We start from the raw sequence: 20,343 nt of genomic DNA, 5'->3' as shown, positions 1-20,343 counted from the left end.
AGAGCCTTAATTCTGTCCATAATCTCCTCTAATGGAGTCTCCATCTGAAGAGCCTCTTCTAGAGCCTCGAACCAGAAAGCAGCTGCAGTAGTTACAGGAACAATGCATGCAATAGGTTGGAGAAGAAATCCTTGATGAACAAAAATTTTCTCCAGGAGACCCTCTAATTTTTTATCCATAGGATCTTTGAAAGCACAACTGTCTTCGATAGGTATAGTTGTACGCTTAGACAGAGTAGAAATAGCTCCCTCCACCTTAGGAACTGTCTGTCACGAGTCCCGCATGGTGTCAGAGGGAGGGGGAGTGAACGGAATACCTGGTCTATCCCACTCCTTAGTAATAATATTCACAATCCTCTTAGGGAGTGGAAAAACATCAGTGTAAACAGGAACCTCCATTTATTTATTTATCCATTTTACACAATTTCTCTGGGACCACGATAGGGTCACAATCATCTAGAGTCGCTAATACCTCCCTGAGCAATAAGCAGAGGTGTTCAAGCTTAAATTTAAAGGCCGTCATATCAGAATCTGTCTGAGGGAGCGTCTTTCCTGAATCAGAAATTTCTCCCTCAGATAACAAATCCCTCACCCCTACTTCAGAACATTGTGAGGGTATATCGGATACGGCTACTAAAGCGTCAGTCGGCTCAGCCTTTTTTCTTAACCCAGAGCTGTCCCGCTTTCCTTGTAAACCAGGCAGTTTGGATAAAACCTCTGTGAGGGTTGTATTCATAACTGTGGCCATGTCTTGTAAAGTAAATGAATTTGACGCACTAGAGGTACTTGGTGTCACTTGTGCGGGCGTTACTGGTTGTGACACTTGGGGAGAGCTAGATGGTGAACCCTCATTTACTTCTGACTGAGAATCATCTATTGCTCTATTTTTAAGTGCTAATATATGTTCTTTATAGTTTATAGACATATCAGTACAATTGGGACACATTCTAAGAGGGGGTTCCACAATGGCATCTAAACATATTGAACAAGGATTTTTCTTTGTGTCAGACATGTTAAACAGGCTAGTAATGTAACAAGCAAGCTTGGAAAACACTGTAATCAAAGCAAATAACACTTAGAAATAAAATGGTACTGTGCCTTTAAGAGAAAAAAAGCTGCACAAATTCTGCAAAACAGTGTACAAAAGCAGTAAACTCAACAAACTTTTTACAGTAGTATCATAAAGCCTTAGTAACTTTGCACAGCTATGCAAATAAACAATTAACCCCTTAATGGAAAAACCGGATTGAAAAAACGTCCAAACCGGTAAAAAAGACTTTCAGCACATTGCCACAGCTCTGCTGTGGCGCCTACCTGCCCTTTAGGAACGATTTGTGGGGAAAAAACTTATTTTACAGCCCTCAAACACAGCAGGAACCTCTGGAGAAGCAGTTAGATGTCTCTGAGGAAAAGAAACTGTGCAACTGAGGCGCGAAAATAGGCCCCTCCCACCTCACTCGATGTTTTGAGGCCTATCAGAAACACACCAGAGTGTTTCTTAACTAACCATGTGGGTTAAAAAAAACCCTAAAACAAGCCACCATGACCCCTTAAAGTCCCTTCAAAAAAACACAATTTATGCTTACCTGATAAATTTATTTCTCTTGTGGTGTATCCAGTCCACGGATCATCCATTACTTGTGGGATATTCTCATTCCCAACAGGAAGTTGCAAGAGGACACCCACAGCAGAGCTGTAATATAGCTCCTCCCCTAACTGTCATAGCCAGTCATTCGACCGAAAACAAGCCGAGAAAGGAGGAACCATAGGGTGCAGTGGTTACTGTAGTTTAAATTTAAAAATTACCTGCCTTAAAATGACAGGGCGGGCCGTGGACTGGATACACCACAAGAGAAATAAATTTATCAGGTAAGCATAAATTGTGTTTTCTCTTGTAAGGTGTATCCAGTCCACGGATCATCCATTACTTGTGGGATACCAATACCAAAGCTAAAGTACACGGATGAAGGGAGGGACAAGGCAGGAACTTAAATGGAAGGAACCACTGCCCGTAAAACCTTTCTCCCAAATATAGCCTCCGAAGAAGCAAAAGTATCAAATTTGTAAAATTTTGAAAAAATATGAAGCGAAGACCAAGTCGTTGCCTTGCAAATCTGATCAAAAGAAGCCTCATTTTTAAAGGCCCAAGTGGAAGCCACAGCTCTAGTGGAATGAGCTGTAATCCTTTCAGGAGGTTGCTGTCCAGCAGTCTCATAGGCTAAGCGGATTAAGCTTCTTAGTCAAAAAGAAAAAGAGGTTGCCGAAGCCTTTTGACCTCTCCTCTGTCCAGAGTAGACAACAAACAAAGCAGATGTTTGACAAAAATCTTTAGTAGCTTGTAAGTAAAACTTTAAAGCACGGACCACGTCCAAATTGTGTAACACAAGGATGGAACAACAATCTCTTGATTGATATTCTTGTTAGATACCACCTTAGGTAAGAACCCAGGTTTGGTACGCAGGACTACCTTATCCGTATGAAAAATCAGATAAGGAGAATCACATTGTAAGGCAGATAGCTCAGAGACTCTACGAGCCGAGGAAATAGCTACCAAAAAAAGAACTTTCCAAGATAAAAGCTTGATATCTATGGAATGAAGATGTTCAAACGGAACTCCTTGAAGAACCTTAAGAACCAAGTTTAAGCTCCATGGTGGAGCAACAGGTTTAAACACAGGCTTGATTCTAACTAAAGACTGACAAAATGCCTGAACGTCTGGAACATCTGCCAGACGCTTAACTAGCTGACAATCCTTTTTCCAAACCTTCTTGGAGAAAAGATAATATCCTAGCAATCCTGACCTTACTCCATGAGTAACCCTTGGATTCACACCAATAAAGATATCTACGCCATACCTTATGGTAAATTTTCCTGGTGACAGGCTTTCGTGCCTGTCTTAAGGTATCAATAACTGACTCGGAGAAGCCACGCTTTGATAAAATCAAGCGTTCAATCTCCAGGCAGTCAGCCTCAGAGAAATTAGATTTGGATGGTTGAAAGAACCCTGAAGTAGAAGGTCCTGTTTCAGAGGCAGAGACCATGGTGGAAAGGATGACATGTCCACTAGATCTGCATACCAGGTCCTGCGTGGCCACGCAGGTGCTATCAGAATCACCGATGCTCTCTCCTGCTTGATCTTGGCAATCAGTCGAGGGAGCAGAGGAAACGGTGGAAACACATAAGCCAGGTTGAAAGACCAGGGCGCTGCTAGAGCATCTATCAGTGTCGCCTTGGGATCCCTGGACCTGGATCCGTAACACGGAAGCTTGGCGTTCTGGCGAGATGCCATGAGATCCAGTTCTGGTTTGCCCCAACGATGAATCAGTTGTGCAAATGCCTCCGGATGGAGTTCCCACTCTCCCGGATGAAAAGTCTGACGACTTAGAAAATCCGCCTCCCAGTGCTCTACACCTGGGATATGGATAGCTGATAGGTGGAAAGAGTGAATCTCTGCCCAGCGAATTATTTTTTAAACTTCTAACATCTCTAGGGAACTTCTCGTTCCCCCTTGATGGTTGATGTAAGCTACAGTCGTGATGTTGTCCGACTGAAATCTGATGTACCACAGAGTTGCTAACTGAGGCCAAGCCTGAAGAGCCTTGAATATCGCTCTTAGTTCCAGAATATTTAAATGGAAGGAGAGACTCCTCCTGGGTCCACGATCCCTGAGCCTTCAGGGAGTTCCAGACTGCACCCCAACCTAGAAGGCTGGCATCTGTCGTAACAATTGTCCAATCTGGCCTGCGAAAGGTCATACCTTTGGACAGATGGACCCGAAATAGCCACCAGAGAAGAGAATCCCTGGTCTCTTGGTCCAGATTCAGTTGAAAGGACAAATCTGTGTAATCCCCGCTCCACTGACTGAGCATGCATAGTTGCAGCGGTCTGAGATGTAAGCGTGCAAACGGCACTATGTCCATTGCCGCTACCATTAAGCCGATTACTTCCATACACTGAACCACCGAAGGGCGCGGAATGGAATGAAGAACCCGGCAGGAATTTAGAAGCTTTGATAACCTGGACTCAGTCAGGTGAATTTTCATTTCTACAGAATCTATCAGAGTCCCTAGAAAGGAAACTCTTGTGAGTGGGGATAGAGAACCCTTTTCCTGGTTCACTTTCCACCCATGCGACCACAGAAATGCCATTACTACGTCCGTATGAGACTTGGCATTTTGGAAGTTTGACGCCTGTATCAGGATGTTGTCTAAATAAGGGGCTACTGCTATGCCCCGCGGCCTTAGGACCGCCGTAAGTGACCCTAGAACTTTGTAAAGATTCTTGGGGTTGTAGCTAATCCCAAGGGAAGAGCTACAACTGGTAATGCCTGTCTTAAAAGGCAAACCTGATAAACCGATGATGATCTTTGTGTATCAGAATGTGAAGATAAGCATCCTTTAGATCCACTGTAGTCATATATTGACCCTCCTGGATCAGTGGTAGGATGGTACGAATAGTTTCCATCTTGAACGACGGAACTTTGAGGAATTTGTTTAAGATCTTTAGATCCAAAATTGGTCTGAAGGTTCCCTCTTTTTTGGGAACCACAAACAGATTTGAGTAAAAACCCTGCCCCTGTTCCTCCTTTGGAACTGGATGGATCACTCCCATAACTAGGAGGACTCGTACACAGTGTAAGAATGCCTCTCTCTTTATCTGGTGTGCAGATAATTGTGAAAGGTGAAATCTCCCTTTTGGGGGGGAAGCTTTGAAGTCCAGAAGATATCCCTGGGATATAATTTCCAATGCCCAGGGATCCTGAACATCTCTTGCCCACGCCTGGGCAAAGAGTGAAAGTCTGCCCCCTACTAGATCCGTTCCCGTATAGGGGGGCGTCCCTTCATGCTGTCTTAGAGGCAGCAGCAGGCTTTTTTACCTGCTTACCTTTTTTCCATGTCAAGTTTGGTCTCCAGACCGTCTTGGATTGAGCAAAAGTTCCCTCTTGTTTATTATTAGAGGAAGTTGATGCCGCACCTGCCTTGAAGTTTTGAAAGGCACTAAAATTAGACTGTTTGGCCCTAGATTTGGACCTGTCCTGAGGAAGGGCATGACCTTTTCCTCCAGTGATATCAGCAATAATCTCCTTCAACCAGGCCCGAATAGGGTCTGCCCCTTGAAGGGAATGTTAAGCAGCTTAGATTTTGAAGTCACGTCAGCTGACCATGATCTAAGCCATAGCGCTCTGCGCGCCTGTATAGCAAAACCAGAATTCTTAGCCGTTAGTTTAGTCAAATGAACAATGGCATCAGAATAAAAGAATTGGCTAGCTTAAGTGCTCTAAGTTTGCCAAGTATGTCATCCAATGGAGTCGCTACCTGTAAAGCCTCTTCCAGAGACTCAAACCAGTACGCCGCAGCAGCAGTGACAGGGGCAATGCACGCAAGGGGCTGTAGGATAAAACCTTGTTGAATAAATATTTTCTTAAGGTAACCTCTAATTTTTTATCCATTGGATCTAAAAAAAAAAGCACAACTGTCCTCGACAGGGATAGTAGTACGCTTTACTAGAGTAGAAACTGCTCCCTCCACCTTAGGGACTGTCTGCCATAAGTCCCATGTGGTGGCGTCTATTGGAAACATTTTTCTAAAAATAGGAGGGGAAGAGAACGGCACACCTGGTCTATCCCATTCCTTATTAATAATTTCTGTAAACCTTTTAGGTATTTGGAAAAACATTAGTACACACCGGCACTGCAAAGTATTTATCCATCTATATTTAACCACTCTCTCCTACAACGTCCTTGCTTGTTGAGAGTTGCAAGAGAATGACTGGCTATGACAGTTAGGGGAGGAGCTATATTACAGCTCTGCTGTGGGTGTCCTCTTGCAACTTCCTGTTGGGAATGAGAATATCCCACAAGTAATGGATGATCCGTGGACTGGATACACCTTACAAGAGAAACGTTATATTTGCATCTTTATCTGAATAAACAAAAACATTTTTTCCTATCAGTGTCACCAGTAACTAATGAGCCCTTCATGCAAACTGAGATTCCTAACCAAGTGTCTGAATACAGCTTACCCTTCCCTCATGGGGATATTGCCAGCCTTTTCTAGAATTAACACAGTCTGTCTAGAAAAATATAGACAGAACATACCTCAATGCAGTTTAGCCTGCAAACCGTTCCCCCAACTGAAGTTTTCCTGTACTCTTCAGCCCTTGTGAGAACAGCAGTGGATCTTAGTTACAAAGTGCTAAGATCATCATCCTCCTTGCAGAAATCTTCATCCTTTTCTGACAGAGAGTAAATAGTACACACCGTTACCATTTAAAATAACAAACTTTTGCTTGAGAAATAAAAAACTAACATTTTTGTCACCACACTCACTCTGCCCTTCCTAGTACTTAGAGTAGGCAAAGAGAATGACTGGGGGTGGAGCTAAGGTAGGAGCTATATAGACAGCTCTGCTGTGGGTGCTCTCTTTGCCACTTCCTGTAGGGAAGGAGAATATCCCACAAGTATGGATGAATCCGTGGACTCGATACATCTTACAAGAGAAATATATTTTCTGTAGTGTAGCGGTTCCCACCCGCCCGCCTCCCGTGCGTGCCCCATTGGCTCCGATCCCGCCCCCCTCCACATTACCCAGCCCATCGATGGCCGCCCACCCGCCACCCAAGTTGGCTCCCACCCACCAACGATACCGGCCACCGATGTCCAGTGCAGAGAGGGCCACAGAGTGGCTCTCTCTGCATCAGATGGCCAAGGGGTGTTATTGCAGGATGCCTCGATATCGAGGCATCACTGTAATAACCGGAAAGCGGCTGGAAGCGAGCAGGCCGCTTTAAACCCCTAATGTCATACAGGGTACGTCGCTGGTCTTTTAAGACCAGGTTGTGTGCGACGTACCCTGTACGACTTGCGTCGTTAAGGGGTTAAAAGGGTACAGACAATTTTGCCAATAAAAATGACAGTTTAAATGCCTATCAAACAGTTTTCTTGCTTGCAGACCTTTTGCAATGTAGTGTTTAATTGCTGACATATAATATTCATGTATAAACAATGTTGGGTAAGTAAAAAGTAGACATGTGCAGATGTGAAACATTTGGTTCGGCTGCACTATTCAGTATTAGATTGGTTTAAACTAAATAAATACTGAATATTCTTAGAGCATTTACATTTGTTTACATTAAACGAAAGTAAATGTAACAAATCTTTGGATATTTGTTTTGAAGAAAACAATATCCCTGTTTCGTCACGAATGCAAAACCGAATGCACATGTCTAGAAAAAAGTCTCACCTTCTTCTGGTTGATTCCCACAATCAGAAACCAGGGTTCCTTGGGATAAAGGTTCTAACAAACGTCGTCTGCCTATACTGCTTCTCTTAGCCAGCATCGGATGTAGAGGGGGGTGAGGTGTTCTTGGCGCACTCTCTGTATCTTCTGGAGGAAGGAGTGGAAGCTTTGGTTTCTGTAAACACATAAATATTTTGCATAGTCTCTTTCAAAACATGCAAGTTCTTTAAAGAGAGACTATAAGCACCTCTTGATTCTGAATAAAAATTGTGCTGCCCCATTTTCCCTAGAGAGACCAAAAACAAAATCTGTAACCAAGGTTTTCAAAAGGCTAGAAATGACCTACAGCAGCGATTTCATTTTCAGCATTTGCAGGTTACAGAATTTGCTTTTTGGTCACAATGGGAGCATGGGACAAGCACTATTTAATAATTAAAATAATATTAACATATCTCTAATTTACTTCTTTTATCAAACGTTCTTCATTTTTTGGTACTTTTTGTTGAAAAGTAGGGGCATAAGGTCAGGAATGTGCACATGTCTGTAGCACTATATGGCAGTTTCACAAGAATGTGCAAGAGCACTAGATGGCAGAACTATTTCCTGCCATGTAGTGCTCTATATGTCTACCTATGTACCTCTTAAATATGAGAGCCACACTCCTGAGATAGAACAAAAGCTAGAATAACTTCCATGCCTGTTCATTTCCATCGCAACTCAGGGTGCACACTCTTTTAGCACACTATGCCTTTTCACAGAGAAAAAATATCCTATAGCATATCAGTCTGACCCTGCCCAATGACAGTCCAGCGCCGAAATACCAGGCAATTCCACTCTGAACAAGAGAAGCAACAACCCCAGACGATCATTTCAGCCTTCTGTGGGCCTCGTCAGTGAGGTGCAGCTGTATCTCTCTAAGGGCATGTGTGCAAGGAGTCCACATCTGGTTTCCCCCATTACTCTTAGAGAGACCCAAAAGTAATTTGCATAAATATCAGAAAAAAGAGAGCTGCACTCCCGAGATAGAATAAAAGCTAGAATACCTTCCATGCCTGTTCATTTCCATTGCAACTCAGGGTGCACACTCTCTTTTAGAACACTATGCCTTTCCACAGAGAAAAAATATCCTGTAGCATATCAGTCTGACCCTGCCCAATGACAGTCCAGTGCCGAAATACCAGGCAATTCTTCTCTGAACAAGAGAAACAACAACCTCAGATGTACCTCTTCAACACAGAATATCATTTGATAATAGAAGCAAAGTGGGAAATTTTTAAAATTTGTATGCTGTCTGAATCACAGAATTTATTTGGGTTTCAAATCTCTCAAATAGTGAATTTGAAAGCTGGCAAAATATTCTACGATTGTTTTAAACAAATGTTATAATTTGCCATATCAAATGTAATATTCAAGAAAAGCTTTTTAGAATTGCAAAGTGGGTGTATAATTAGTATTTTTGTGAAGAGCTTAATAAGCTAATAGCACTATATATTTTGTAAACCACAAAAAACATGCAACAAAACTCTCAAAATAATATTACCCTGTATAAGGTATGAGAATGAAAGGACACTAGTTGTTGTCACTGTGCAGCAGGCAGTGAAGAAGATAGGAGAAGAGCATGGGAAAAATAAATTTCTAACCAACAGATGACCCCATGCATGTTCTCTAATCAATAGATGTCATTATGCATTATATTCAAGTTTGACAATCTAAAGCTCTCACCTCAGATGAGATTATCTAAAATGATCCTCCAGCACTGGGAGATCCCTCTCAAGATTCTAGACAGGCAGATTTTTCTATACTTCTCTAAGGGCTGTCCCCTCATTTCTGGATGTGAATGAGAGACAAGCCAAGTGAAATATAGGCTAGCACTGCATGTCATGAGAATTCGTTTTTTCCTTTACACTTTGTGTTTTGTAGTATATATTACTTTATACTTCACATTATGTCCTTTAAGGTTTATTTCATTTAAATTTTTCACTTTCTGTTTTGTATTTTAATACATTTAGATTCTGTATACAGCGGTGTAGGATTGTGATTTTACAGATTCTAATAGATTCTGTATAACCTTAAAAAATAAAATGTATGCTTACCTGATAAATTAATTTTCTTCTTGGCAGTGGGAGCGCACAAGAACATTCATAACCTATGGGAAATACTTTACCTGGCCACTAGGAGGAGGCAAGGACACCCCAAACAAAGTCATAAATATCTATCCCACTTCCCCTACCCTCTGAGTAGTTTAAGCCGAGGATAAGGAAAAGTAAAGAGAGATACAAGGGGTACAGAGTTGCAAATGACTGCCGCCGCCACCACACATTTAGTATCAGGGCGGGGTCGTGGATTCTTACTGCCAAGAAGCAAATTCATTTATCAGGTAAGCATACATTTTACACAAGAACATTCATAACCTATGGGAAACCAATAGCCAAGCTGTGGAGTTCCCGAATGTTCGGGAGGGAAAAGTAGTGAAGGCAGTCATAATTACTAGGCACCACCACTTGTAAAACCCTTCGCCCAAAAGATGCCTCCGCTGAGGCAAACACATAAAATCTATAAAACTTTGGGAAAGTGTGCAATGAAGACCAAGTTGCAGCCTTGCAAATCTGTTCACCTGAGGCCTCATTCTTGAAGGCCCAAGAAGTAGACACATCATGAGTAGAATGTGCTGTGATTCTTGAAAGGTGTTCTTGACCAGCTTCGCTGTAGGCAATGTGAATCAGACTTCGCAACCAATAGGAAAAAGTGACAGCTGAGGCCTTCTAACACTAGCACTTACCAGTATACAGGATGAATAAGGAAGATGACTGACAAAATTCCTTAGAAGCTTGAAGGTAGAACTTCAATGCTCTGACCACATCCAAATTATGCAGCAATCTCTCCTTGGAGGATGACAGATTGGGACAAAGTTAGGAACCACAGTCTCCTGGTTGATGTTGCGAGTATTGACTACTTTGGGTAGAAAACTTAGTTGAGACATCAACGCAGCCTTTACCTGATCACCAGATACGGAGGATCACACAGTAAAGATGAAAGTTCTGACAATCTGTGAGCAGAGGAAATAGTTAGTAAGAAAACCCCTTTCCAAATGAGCAACTTTATATTAACAGCATGCAAAGGCTCAAACAGAGCTCTCTGAAGAACCAAGTTTAGAAAAGCAACAGGTTTGAAAACAGGTCTAATTCTGGCCAAGGCTTGAACAACTCAAACATCCGGCAAACTAGCCAATTTCTTGAGAAACTAAACAAAAAGGGCAGAGATCTGACCCTTAATCGAACTGGCCGACCCCCTGTGGTCCTGAGTCACTGGAAAGATGGGGCCTGAACCAGAATGTTGTCCAGATAAAGGAGCGACTGCAATACCGTGCAGACGAAACGCAGCTAGCAGAGCTCCCAGTACCTTGGTGAACACTCAGGGTTCCGTAGCCAGTCTAAATGGAAGCACAACAAACTGGTAGTGCTCGCCTAGAAAAATGATCCCTGTGTACTGGAATATGAAAGTACTTCCGGTCAATTGTAGTCATGAACTGACAATATTGAACCAGGGGGAGGATTGATCTTATTGTTTCCATCTTGAAAGTGGGAACTCTTACTAACCTGTTGAGGCCCTTGAAGTCCAGAATAGGGCGGAATGTGCACTCCTTCTTGGGGACCACAAAGAGGTTGGAGTAGAACCCTATTCCCCTTTGTGATGGGGGAACTGGATCCACCATGCCCATGGATAGGAGGTCATCCATAAGGTGGAGTACTGCCACCCTCTTTACTGTTTTTCATAAAACTCTTGACAGAAGGAAACGGTCCCTTGGGGGACTGGACTGAAACCTTTTTCTGTATCCCTGGAAAACAATGTCCAGAACCCAAGGATCCTGGATGGACTGAGCCCATTCTCCCTAAAATAGAGATAGTCTGCCCCCCAAACGACCTGGTCCTAGATCTGAGACGATCCCATCATGCTGACCTGTTGCCCTGGGAAGCCTTCTTAGGCTGTTTGTTCTTGTTCCACCCCTGTGTGGGTATCCAGGTAGCCCTGGGGGAATGTCTTAGGCATTTAAGGGTTCCTCTGGCTTCCGTTCAGATAAAAGGAATGTAAATGTCCATCCGTATGACCCTTGGGCTTAGATTTCTTGTCTTGCAGTAGGAAAGCTCCCTTTCCACCTGTAACTGTGGCTATAATGGAGTCAGGCCGGACCGAACAGGAACTTGCCCTTGAAGGGCAAAGATAACAGTCTTGACTTGTACACGGTATCTGCCGACCATGACCTGAGCCACAAGACCCGCCTGGCCAGAACTGCAAAGCTTAAGTTTTTGGCATTAATGCAGATAATTTGAAGAATGACATCCCTGATGAAGGCATTTGCCAGCCTTAGGGATTGAATATGCTCCTTGGTCTCCTCGAGAGGAGTTTCAACAGTAATCAAATCTGCTAAAGATTTGCACCAGAACTTGGCAGCCCCCCTGACTGCGGCTATTCCAACAACCGGTTGAAACAGGGTGCCCGAATGAAGGAACACCCTTCTTAGGTATCCCCCGAGCCTTCTGTCTAGAGAATCCTTGAATGAAATGCTATCCTCAAGTGGAATAGTAGTGCACTTAGCCAGAGTGGATATGGCACCATTATTCCATGCCTCCACGTAGGAAGCGGAAACAGGGAATCTCTTAAAAGCTGCCGAACGGGGTAAAAGGAATTCCTGGTTTCTCTTATTCTTTGGTGATAATCTCCGCAATAACCGAGGGTACAGGAAATACCTCAGGAGCCCTAGGTCTAAATACTGATTCAAGTCTCTGAACCTGGTCCTCTTCCGAAGGTTTAGCTGACAGGACCCCCAGGGAAAAAAGAACCCTCTTAAGAAGGAGCCTGAGCTGCTCCACCTTGAATCTAATAGTATCCTCCTTAGAGTCCTCTTCCGACTCTCCTTCAGAAGAGTCAGAGAAAGGAAGTTCTCCTTCAGAGCTAAGGGTTCATCATCAGAAGGTTGCCCATAGCTGTCAGTTGTGGCCTCCGACACAGTGCACGTCAGGAAATAGGTTAAGGCAACAATTGAATAACTGTGCTGGAGGGCAGTATTAATTTAGCACAACATTCATCTTCCCAGACTCTAAAATTAATATAGAGTCATCCATAATGTCTTGGTGTTGAACAACACCGGTGAACCTAACAGCGGGGTACCCTGGTTCCTAATGAACCAATAAACTGTCCCCCTTTAAGTCCTGTTTAGGGAGTCTTACCACCTCAGCCAAGCCGCGTTGCTGCCGCTCTCCCACAGGTCTGGTGCGCAGTGGATCTGAAGCAAAAATGGAGCGAAAATGCTCCAACTGTGGAATCTGCATCTCTACCCACTGCTACGGCCTGCATTCGCAAAAGGCCTGCGGTTTGTGGTAGTGATAATCGCTCACCCAATGGTGGGGCAAGCCTGCATGACTATGTATTAAACAACCAGAGCCCGGCATCAAGTTCTAGTGCAGCCGCATCACGAACACCCTTGCGTGCTATAGATTGAAATGCTTGTCCATGTCCTGTATAACATCGCTCCTTAGGTGCTCTCCTCTCAGCCTCAAACACACTGACAGTTGGCTGGATACCCGGTACACCGGTCTGCTTATGCCAGGTTACCACCTGACCCAAAGGGGCCTGAATGTGCATAATATACCTAGTACTGACACAACTTCACACCACCTCTCTATTAGACAAGTTACCATGAGAGAGGGGATAACTTACCCATGATAAGTCTATAATTTAGCCAACTTTATCAGACAGGGGATTTAGGTTAGGACTGGAAGAAAGCATGGGAAACCCAGCATCAACCAGAATGATATATACCAATACTCCATTGAGATTTACATGGATATATGATCCCCGGCTCTCAGTGAAAGCCATTCCATGTTTTATTCTTCTGTTACAGAGCACCACTCTCTGCCTACCTTCATTATACGAGGCAAATAACTACTATGAGGGTAGGGGAAGTGGGAGGGATATTTATGGCTTTGTTTGGGGTATCTATGCCTCTTCCTGGTGGCCAGGTCGAGTATTTCCCATAGGTTATGAATGTTCTTGTGGACTCTTACTGCCAATAGAAGGAAATTAGGATCATACTTTTAATATTTCTGTGTATCCTTTACAAATTACATTGCACTTTTTATTTGTTCTATGTAAAATAAAACTCAAAGTTTCAGAACGTAGGAGGAACAGGGGAGCTTCCAGGTTCTGTCTGAATCTCTCTCACAATTCTCATGATATGCTCTAAGCATTTAACACCAGCAGGTCTCACTAATTTATGCTGCCAGATGTATACAGGTAAATACACTTGTTTAACTGACAGAAAATTAACATTTACTAAACTAGAGGCACAAGCAAATGAAATTGCAGTGAAAACATTTCATTTTAATTTGTATTTGCTGCAAACTGAGAATTTATATCAGTGTCAGGTGCTTGTCTGTTAACTTTAATATCCCCTCTGAGATTCTGCATCCCACAGAGCTTCATTACTTTTTATGGGCCCGATAATTAGATATGCTTCAGGTGGCCTTCAAGAGCTTAGAAATTAGCATATGAGCCCACCTAGGTTAATCTTTCAACAAAGAATATCAAGAGAACAAAGCACATTTGATAATAAAAGTAAATTAGAAAGTTGTTTAAAATTGCAAAAAAAATCTTAATCATGAAAGTTTCATTTTGACTAGACTTTCCCTGTAATGCTCCTGCCTACTTGTAAACCAAGCACATACATTTTGACTTGGAGCAAAAAGTGTTGAGAGTCAAAGCTGCCCCAAGTGACAAACATCTATGATGGTGCAAACAAGTTACTTACATTAGACAGAGGACGCAGGCGTGTCCCAGAAACAGGTCTTGAGTCACAATATTCAAAGTTACAAGCATCCAGACTGGGGGGAAAAAAATATTAAATATTAAAAAAAAAAACATAATTTATGCTTACCTGATAAATTTATTTCTCTTGTGGTGTATCCAGTCCATGGATCATCCATTACTTGTGGGATATTCTCATTCCAAACAGGAAGTTGCAAGAGGACACCCACAGCAGAGCTGTTATATAGCTCCTCCCCTAACTGCCATATCCAGTCATTCGACCGAAAAAAAGCAGAGAAAGGAGAAACTATAGGGTGCAGTGGTGACTGTAGTTTAAATTTAAAAATTACCTGCCTTAAAATGACAGGGTGGGCCGTGGACTGGATACACCACAAGAGAAATAAATTTATCAGGTAAGCATAAATTATGTTTTCTCTTGTAAGGTGTATCCAGTCCACGGATCATCCATATACCAAAGCTAAAGTACACGGATGAAGGGACGGACAAGGCAGGTACCACTGCCTGTAAAACCTTTCTCCCAAAAATAGCCTCCGAAGAAGCAAAAGTATCAAATTTGTAAAATTTTGAAAAAAGTATGAAGCGAAGACCAAGTCGCCGCCTTGCAAATCTGTTCAACAGAAGCCTCATTTTTAAAGGCCCAAGTGGAAGCCACATCTCTAGTAGAATGAGCTGTAATCCTTTCAGGAGGCTGCTGGCCAGCAGTCTCATAGGCTAAGCGGATTATGCTTCTTAGCCAAAAAGAAAGAGGTTGCCGAAGCCTTTTGACCTCTCCTCTGTCCAGAGTAGACAACAAACAAAGCAGATGTTTGACAAAATTCTTTAGTGGCTTGTAAGTAAAACTTTAAAGCACGAACCACGTCCAGATTGTGTAATAGACGTTCCTTCTTTGAAAAAGGATTAGGACACAAGGATGGAACAACAATCTCCTGATTGATATTCTTGTTAGATACCACCTTAGGTAAAAACCCAGGTTTGGTATGCAGGACTACCTTATCCGTATGGAAGATCAGATAAGGAGAATCACATTGTAAAGCAGATAACTCGGAGACTCTACGAGCCGAGGAAATAGCTATCAAGAAAAGAACTTTCCAAGATAAAAGTTTGATATCTATGGAATGAAGAGGTTCAAACGGAACTCCTTGAAGAACCTTAAGAACCGGATTTAAGCTCCATGGCGGAGCAACAGGTTTAAACACAGGCTTGATTCTAACTAAAGCCTGACAAAATGCCTGAACATCTGGAACATCTGCCAGACGCTTGTGCAAAAGAATAGACAGTGCAGAAATCTGTCCCATTAAGGAACTAGCTGACAATCCTTTTTCCAAACCTTCTTGGAGAAAGGATAATATCCTGGGAATCCTGACCTTACTCCATGAGTAACCTTTGGATTCACACCAATAAAGATATTTACGCCATATTTTATGGTAAATTTTCCTGGTGACAGGCTTTCGTGCCTGTATTAAGGTATCAATGACTGACTCGGAGAAGCCACGCTTTGATAAAATCAAGCATTCAATCTCCAGGCAGTCAGTCTCAGAGAAATTAGATTTGGATGATTGAAAGGACCTTGTAGTAGAAGGTCTTGTCTTAACGGCAGAGTCCAAGGTGGAAAGGATGACATCTCCACTAGATCTGCATACCAGGTCCTGCGTGGCCACGCAGGCGCTATCAATATCACTGATGCTCTCTCCTGCTTGATTTTGGCAATCAGTCGAGGGAGCAGAGGAAACGGTGGAAACACATAGGCCAGAGCATCTATCAGCGTCGCCTCGGGATCCCTGGACCTGGATCCGTAACAAGGAAGCTTGGCGTTCTGGCAAGACGCCATGAGATCCAGTTCTGGTCTGCCCCAATGATGAATCAATTGAGCAAACACCTCCGGATGGAGTTCCCACTCCCCCGGATGAAAAAAGTCTGACGACTTAGAAAATCCGCCTCCCAGTTCTCTACACCTGGGATATGGATAGCTGATAGGTGGCAAGAGTGAATCTCTGCCCAGCGAATTATCTTTGAGACTTCTAACATCGCTAGGGAACTCCTTGTTCCCCCTTGATGGTTGATGTAAGCCACAGTCGTGATGTTGTCCGACTGAAATCTGATGAACCTCAGAGTTGCTGAGGCCAAGCCTGAAGAGCATTGAATATCGCTCTCAGTTCGAGAATATTTATTGGAAGGAGTGTCTCCTCCTGAGTCCACGATCCCTGAGCCTTCAGGGAGTTCCAGACTGCACCCCAACCTAGAAGGCTGGCATCTGTCGTTACAATTGTCCAATCTGGCCTGCGAAAGGTCATACCTTTGGACAGATGGACCCGAGACAGCCACCAGAGAAGAGAATCCCTGGTCTCTTGATCCAGATTTAGTAGAGGGGACAAATCTGTGTAATCCCCATTCCACTGACTGAGCATGCATAGTTGCAGCGGTCTGAGATGTAGGCGTGCAAACGGCACTATGTCCATTGCCGCTACCATTAAGCCGATTACTTCCATGCACTGAGCCACCGAAGGGCGCGGAATGGAATGAAGAACACGGCAGGAATTTAGAAGCTTTGATAACCTGGACTCCGTCAGGTAAATTTTCATTTCCACAGAATCTATCAGAGTCCCTAGGAAGGAAACTCTTGTAAGTGGGGATAGAGAACTCTTTTCCTCGTTCACTTTCCACCCATGCGACCTCAGAAATGCCAGTACTATGTCCGTATGAGACTTGGCAATTTGGAAGTTTGACGCCTGTATCAGGATGTCGTCTAAATAAGGGGCCACTGCTATGCCCCGCGGCCTTAGGACCGCCAGAAGCGACCCCAGAACCTTCGTAAAAATTCTTGGGGCTGTAGCTAATCCAAAGGGAAGAGCTACAAACTGGTAATTCCTGTCTAGAAAGGCAAACCTGAGAAACAGATGATGATCTTTTTGTATCGGAATGTGAAGATAAGCATCCTTTAAATCCACTGTAGTCATATATTGACCCTCCTGGATCATAGGTAGGATGGTACGAATAGTTTCCATCTTGAATGATGGAACTCTGAGGAATTTGTTTAAGATCTTTAGATCCAAAATTGGTCTGAAGGTTCCCTCTTTTTTGGGAACCACAAACAGATATGAGTAAAATCCCTGTCCCTGTTCCTCCATTGGAACTGGATGGATCACTCCCATAACTAGGAGGTCTTGTACACAATGTAAGAATGCCTCTCTCTTCATCTGGTTTGCAGATAATTGTGAAAGGTGAAATCTCCCTTTTGGGGGGGAAGCTTTGAAGTCCAGAAGATATCCCTGAGATATAATTTCCAACGCCCAGGGATCCTGGACATCTCTTGCTTACGCCTGGGTGAAGAGTGAAAGTCTGCCCCCTACTAGATCCGTTACCGGATAGGGGGCCGTTCCTTCATGCTGTCTTAGAGGCAGCAGCAAGCTTTTTGGCCTGCTTACCTTTGTTCCAGGTCTGGTTAGGTCTCCAGACTGTCTTGGACTGAGCAAAAGTTCCCTCTTGTTTTCCATTAGAGGAAGTTGATACCGCACCTGCCTTGAAGTTTCGAAAGGCACGAAAATTAGACTGTTTGGCCCTTGATTTGGACCTGTCCTGAGGAAGGGCATGACCTTTTCCTCCAGTGATATCAGCAATAATCTCCTTCAAACCAGGCCCGAATAGTGTCTGCCCCTTGAAGGGAATGTTAAGCAGCTTAGACTTTGAAGTAACGTCAGCTGACCATGATTTAAGCCATAGCGCTCTGCGCGCCTGGATAGCAAAACCAGAATTCTTAGCTGTTAGTTTAGTCAAATGAACAATGGCATCAGAAACAAAAGAATTGGCTAGCCTAAGTGCTCTAAGCTTGTCAAGTATGTCATCCAATGGAGTCGCTACCTGTAAAGCCTCTTCCAGAGACTCAAAAAAGAACGCCGCAGCAGCAGTGACAGGAGCAATGCATGCAAGGGGCTGTAGGATAAAACCTTGTTGAATAAACATTTTCTTAAGGTAACCCTCTAATTTTTTATCCATTGGATCTAAAAAAGCACAACTGTCCTCGACAGGGATAGTAGTACGCTTTGCTAGAGTAGAAACTGCTCCCTCCACCTTAGGGACTGTCTGCCATAAGTCCCGTGTAGTGGCGTATATTGGAAACATTTTTCTAAAAATAGGAGAGAACGGCACACCTGGTCTATCCCATTCCTTATTAATAATTTCTGTAAACCTTTTAGGTATTGGAAAAACATCAGTACACACCGGCACTGCATAGTATTTATCCAGTCTACACAATTTTTCTGGCACTGCAATTGTATCATAGTCATTCAGAGCAGCTAAAACCTCCCTGAGCAACACGCGGAGGTGTTCAAGCTTAAATTTAAATGTAGAAATATCAGAATCAGGTTGCATCATCTTCCCTGAGTCAGAAACATCACCCACAGTCTGAAGCTCTCCTTCCCCAGCTTTTGCATATTGTGAGGCAGTATCAGACATGGTTCTTAAAGCGTCAGTATGCTCTGTATTTCGTCTAACCCCAGAGCTATCTCGCTTTCCTCTAAATTCAGGTAGTCTGGCCAATACCGCTGACAGTGTATTATCCATGACTGCCGCCATGTCTTGTAAAGTAAACGCTATGGGCGCCCTAGATGTACTTGGCGCCATTTGAGCGTGAGTCCCTTGAGCGGGAGTCAAAGGATCTGACACGTGGGGAGAGTTAGCTTCCCCCTCGTCAGATTCCTCTGGTGATAAATTTTTTAAAGACAGAATATGATCTTTATTGCTTAAAGTGAAATCAGTACATTTGGTACACATTTTAAGAGGGGGTTCCACCATGGCTTTTAAACATAATGAACAAGGAGTTTCCTCTATGTTTGTACAGACTAGCAATGAGACTAGCAAGCTTGGAAAACACTTTAAATCAAGTTAACAAGCAAATATAAAAAACGGTACTGTGCCTTTAAGAGAAACAAATTTTGTCAGAATTTGAAAAACAGTGAAAAAAGGCAGTAAATCAAATGAAATTTTTACAGTGTATGTAATAAGCTAACAGAGCATTGCACCCACTTGCAAATGGATGATTATCCCCTTAGTTCAAAAAACGGATCAAAAAAACGATAGACGTTTTTTTAACAGTCACAACAAACTGCCACAGCTCTGCTGTGGCCCTACCTTCCCCAATAAACGACTTTGGAAAGCCTTTGAGCCCTTTAGAGATGTCCTATAGCATACAGGGGACTCCTGAGGGAAGCTGGATGTCTCAGTCTGTAATTTTAACTGCGCAAAAAAGCGCTAAAATAGGCCCCTCCCACTCATGCTACAACAGTGGAAAGCCTCAGGAAACAGTTTCTAGGCAAAATGTAAGCCAGCCATGTGGAAAAACTAGGCACCAATAAAGTTTTATCACCAAAACATATATAAAAACGCTTAAACATGACAGCAAACGTTTTATATTGCAATTTTATAAGAGTATTACCTCTGAGAGTAAGCATGATACCAGTCGCTATTAAATCACTGTATCCAGGCTTACCTTACATTAAACCGGTATCAGCAGCATTTTCTAGCATTTACATCTCTAGAAAAAATTGTAACTGCACATACCTCATAGCAGGATAACCTGCACGCCATTCTCCCGCTGAAGTTACCTCTCTCCTCAGACATATGTGAGAACAGCAATGGATCTTAGTTACAACCTGCTAAGATCATAGAAAACGGACTTCCGGTGGGCGGCCGCTGAGGGAAGACGCAAGACTGGTGAGCTCCGTAATTTCTCAGCTCACAGTCCAAGCCTTTCCACATTAACCTGGCCAAAAAGCTGCAAAACCTTGGCAGGGAAACCCTCTATACCTGCCCGGACTCGATGCATTAGGAGCAAATTAGACCCGCTCCCTCACCGGAAGGAAAAAGAAATAATTCACCCAGAAGCCGGACAACAGAAACGGCGAACAGAGAGGCTAATATACCGCATAGCGGAGAGAAGAAGGAGAGAGGTCACCCCTGGTGTAGCCGGTCTGAAGGGTTAAAGTACTCGAAGGTAGGAGTCGGCAGCACACAGGGAGAACCGCAGTTGGTGAGTCGCATGGTGGAGCTGCGGCCGCCATCTTGATTTTCATTAATCCTGTGTAACGTCTCGAACACTAGTAACAGAAGGGCCATACAAGTACTGATTTACAACCCAGTAACAATTGCTGTGGGGCACATGAAGAGAACCCTTAGACATCATTATTAGTTTTATTTGACTGAAAAGACACTACGCAGCCACACGTGACTTTCAATGCACAGACTGCTACAACGATCAATAAACAAAGTCTTTGCAAACATTAAGTAAGGTG

General features: G+C 43.3%; 1 protein-coding gene across 1 annotated transcript in view; it reads right to left on the bottom strand.

The window, feature by feature from the left end:
- Positions 1 to 20,343, bottom strand: part of ARMC2 (armadillo repeat containing 2) — a 349,446-nt gene that overhangs the window by 281,316 nt on the left and 47,787 nt on the right. Inside the window, exons 3-4 of the mRNA XM_053710618.1 lie at positions 14,043 to 14,115; positions 7,241 to 7,412 (exon numbers count right to left, since the gene is read on the bottom strand). Of these exons, the coding sequence (XP_053566593.1) occupies positions 7,241 to 7,412; positions 14,043 to 14,115 (245 nt within the window). The remainder of the gene's footprint in view (positions 1 to 7,240; positions 7,413 to 14,042; positions 14,116 to 20,343) is intronic.

The sequence above is a fragment of the Bombina bombina genome, chromosome 4 (genome assembly GCF_027579735.1).
Source record: "Bombina bombina isolate aBomBom1 chromosome 4, aBomBom1.pri, whole genome shotgun sequence".
NCBI classification, from domain to species: domain Eukaryota; kingdom Metazoa; phylum Chordata; class Amphibia; order Anura; family Bombinatoridae; genus Bombina; species Bombina bombina.
The sequence above is the reverse complement of the archived record's forward strand: the minus strand, read 5'-3'. Positions and strand labels throughout refer to the sequence as shown.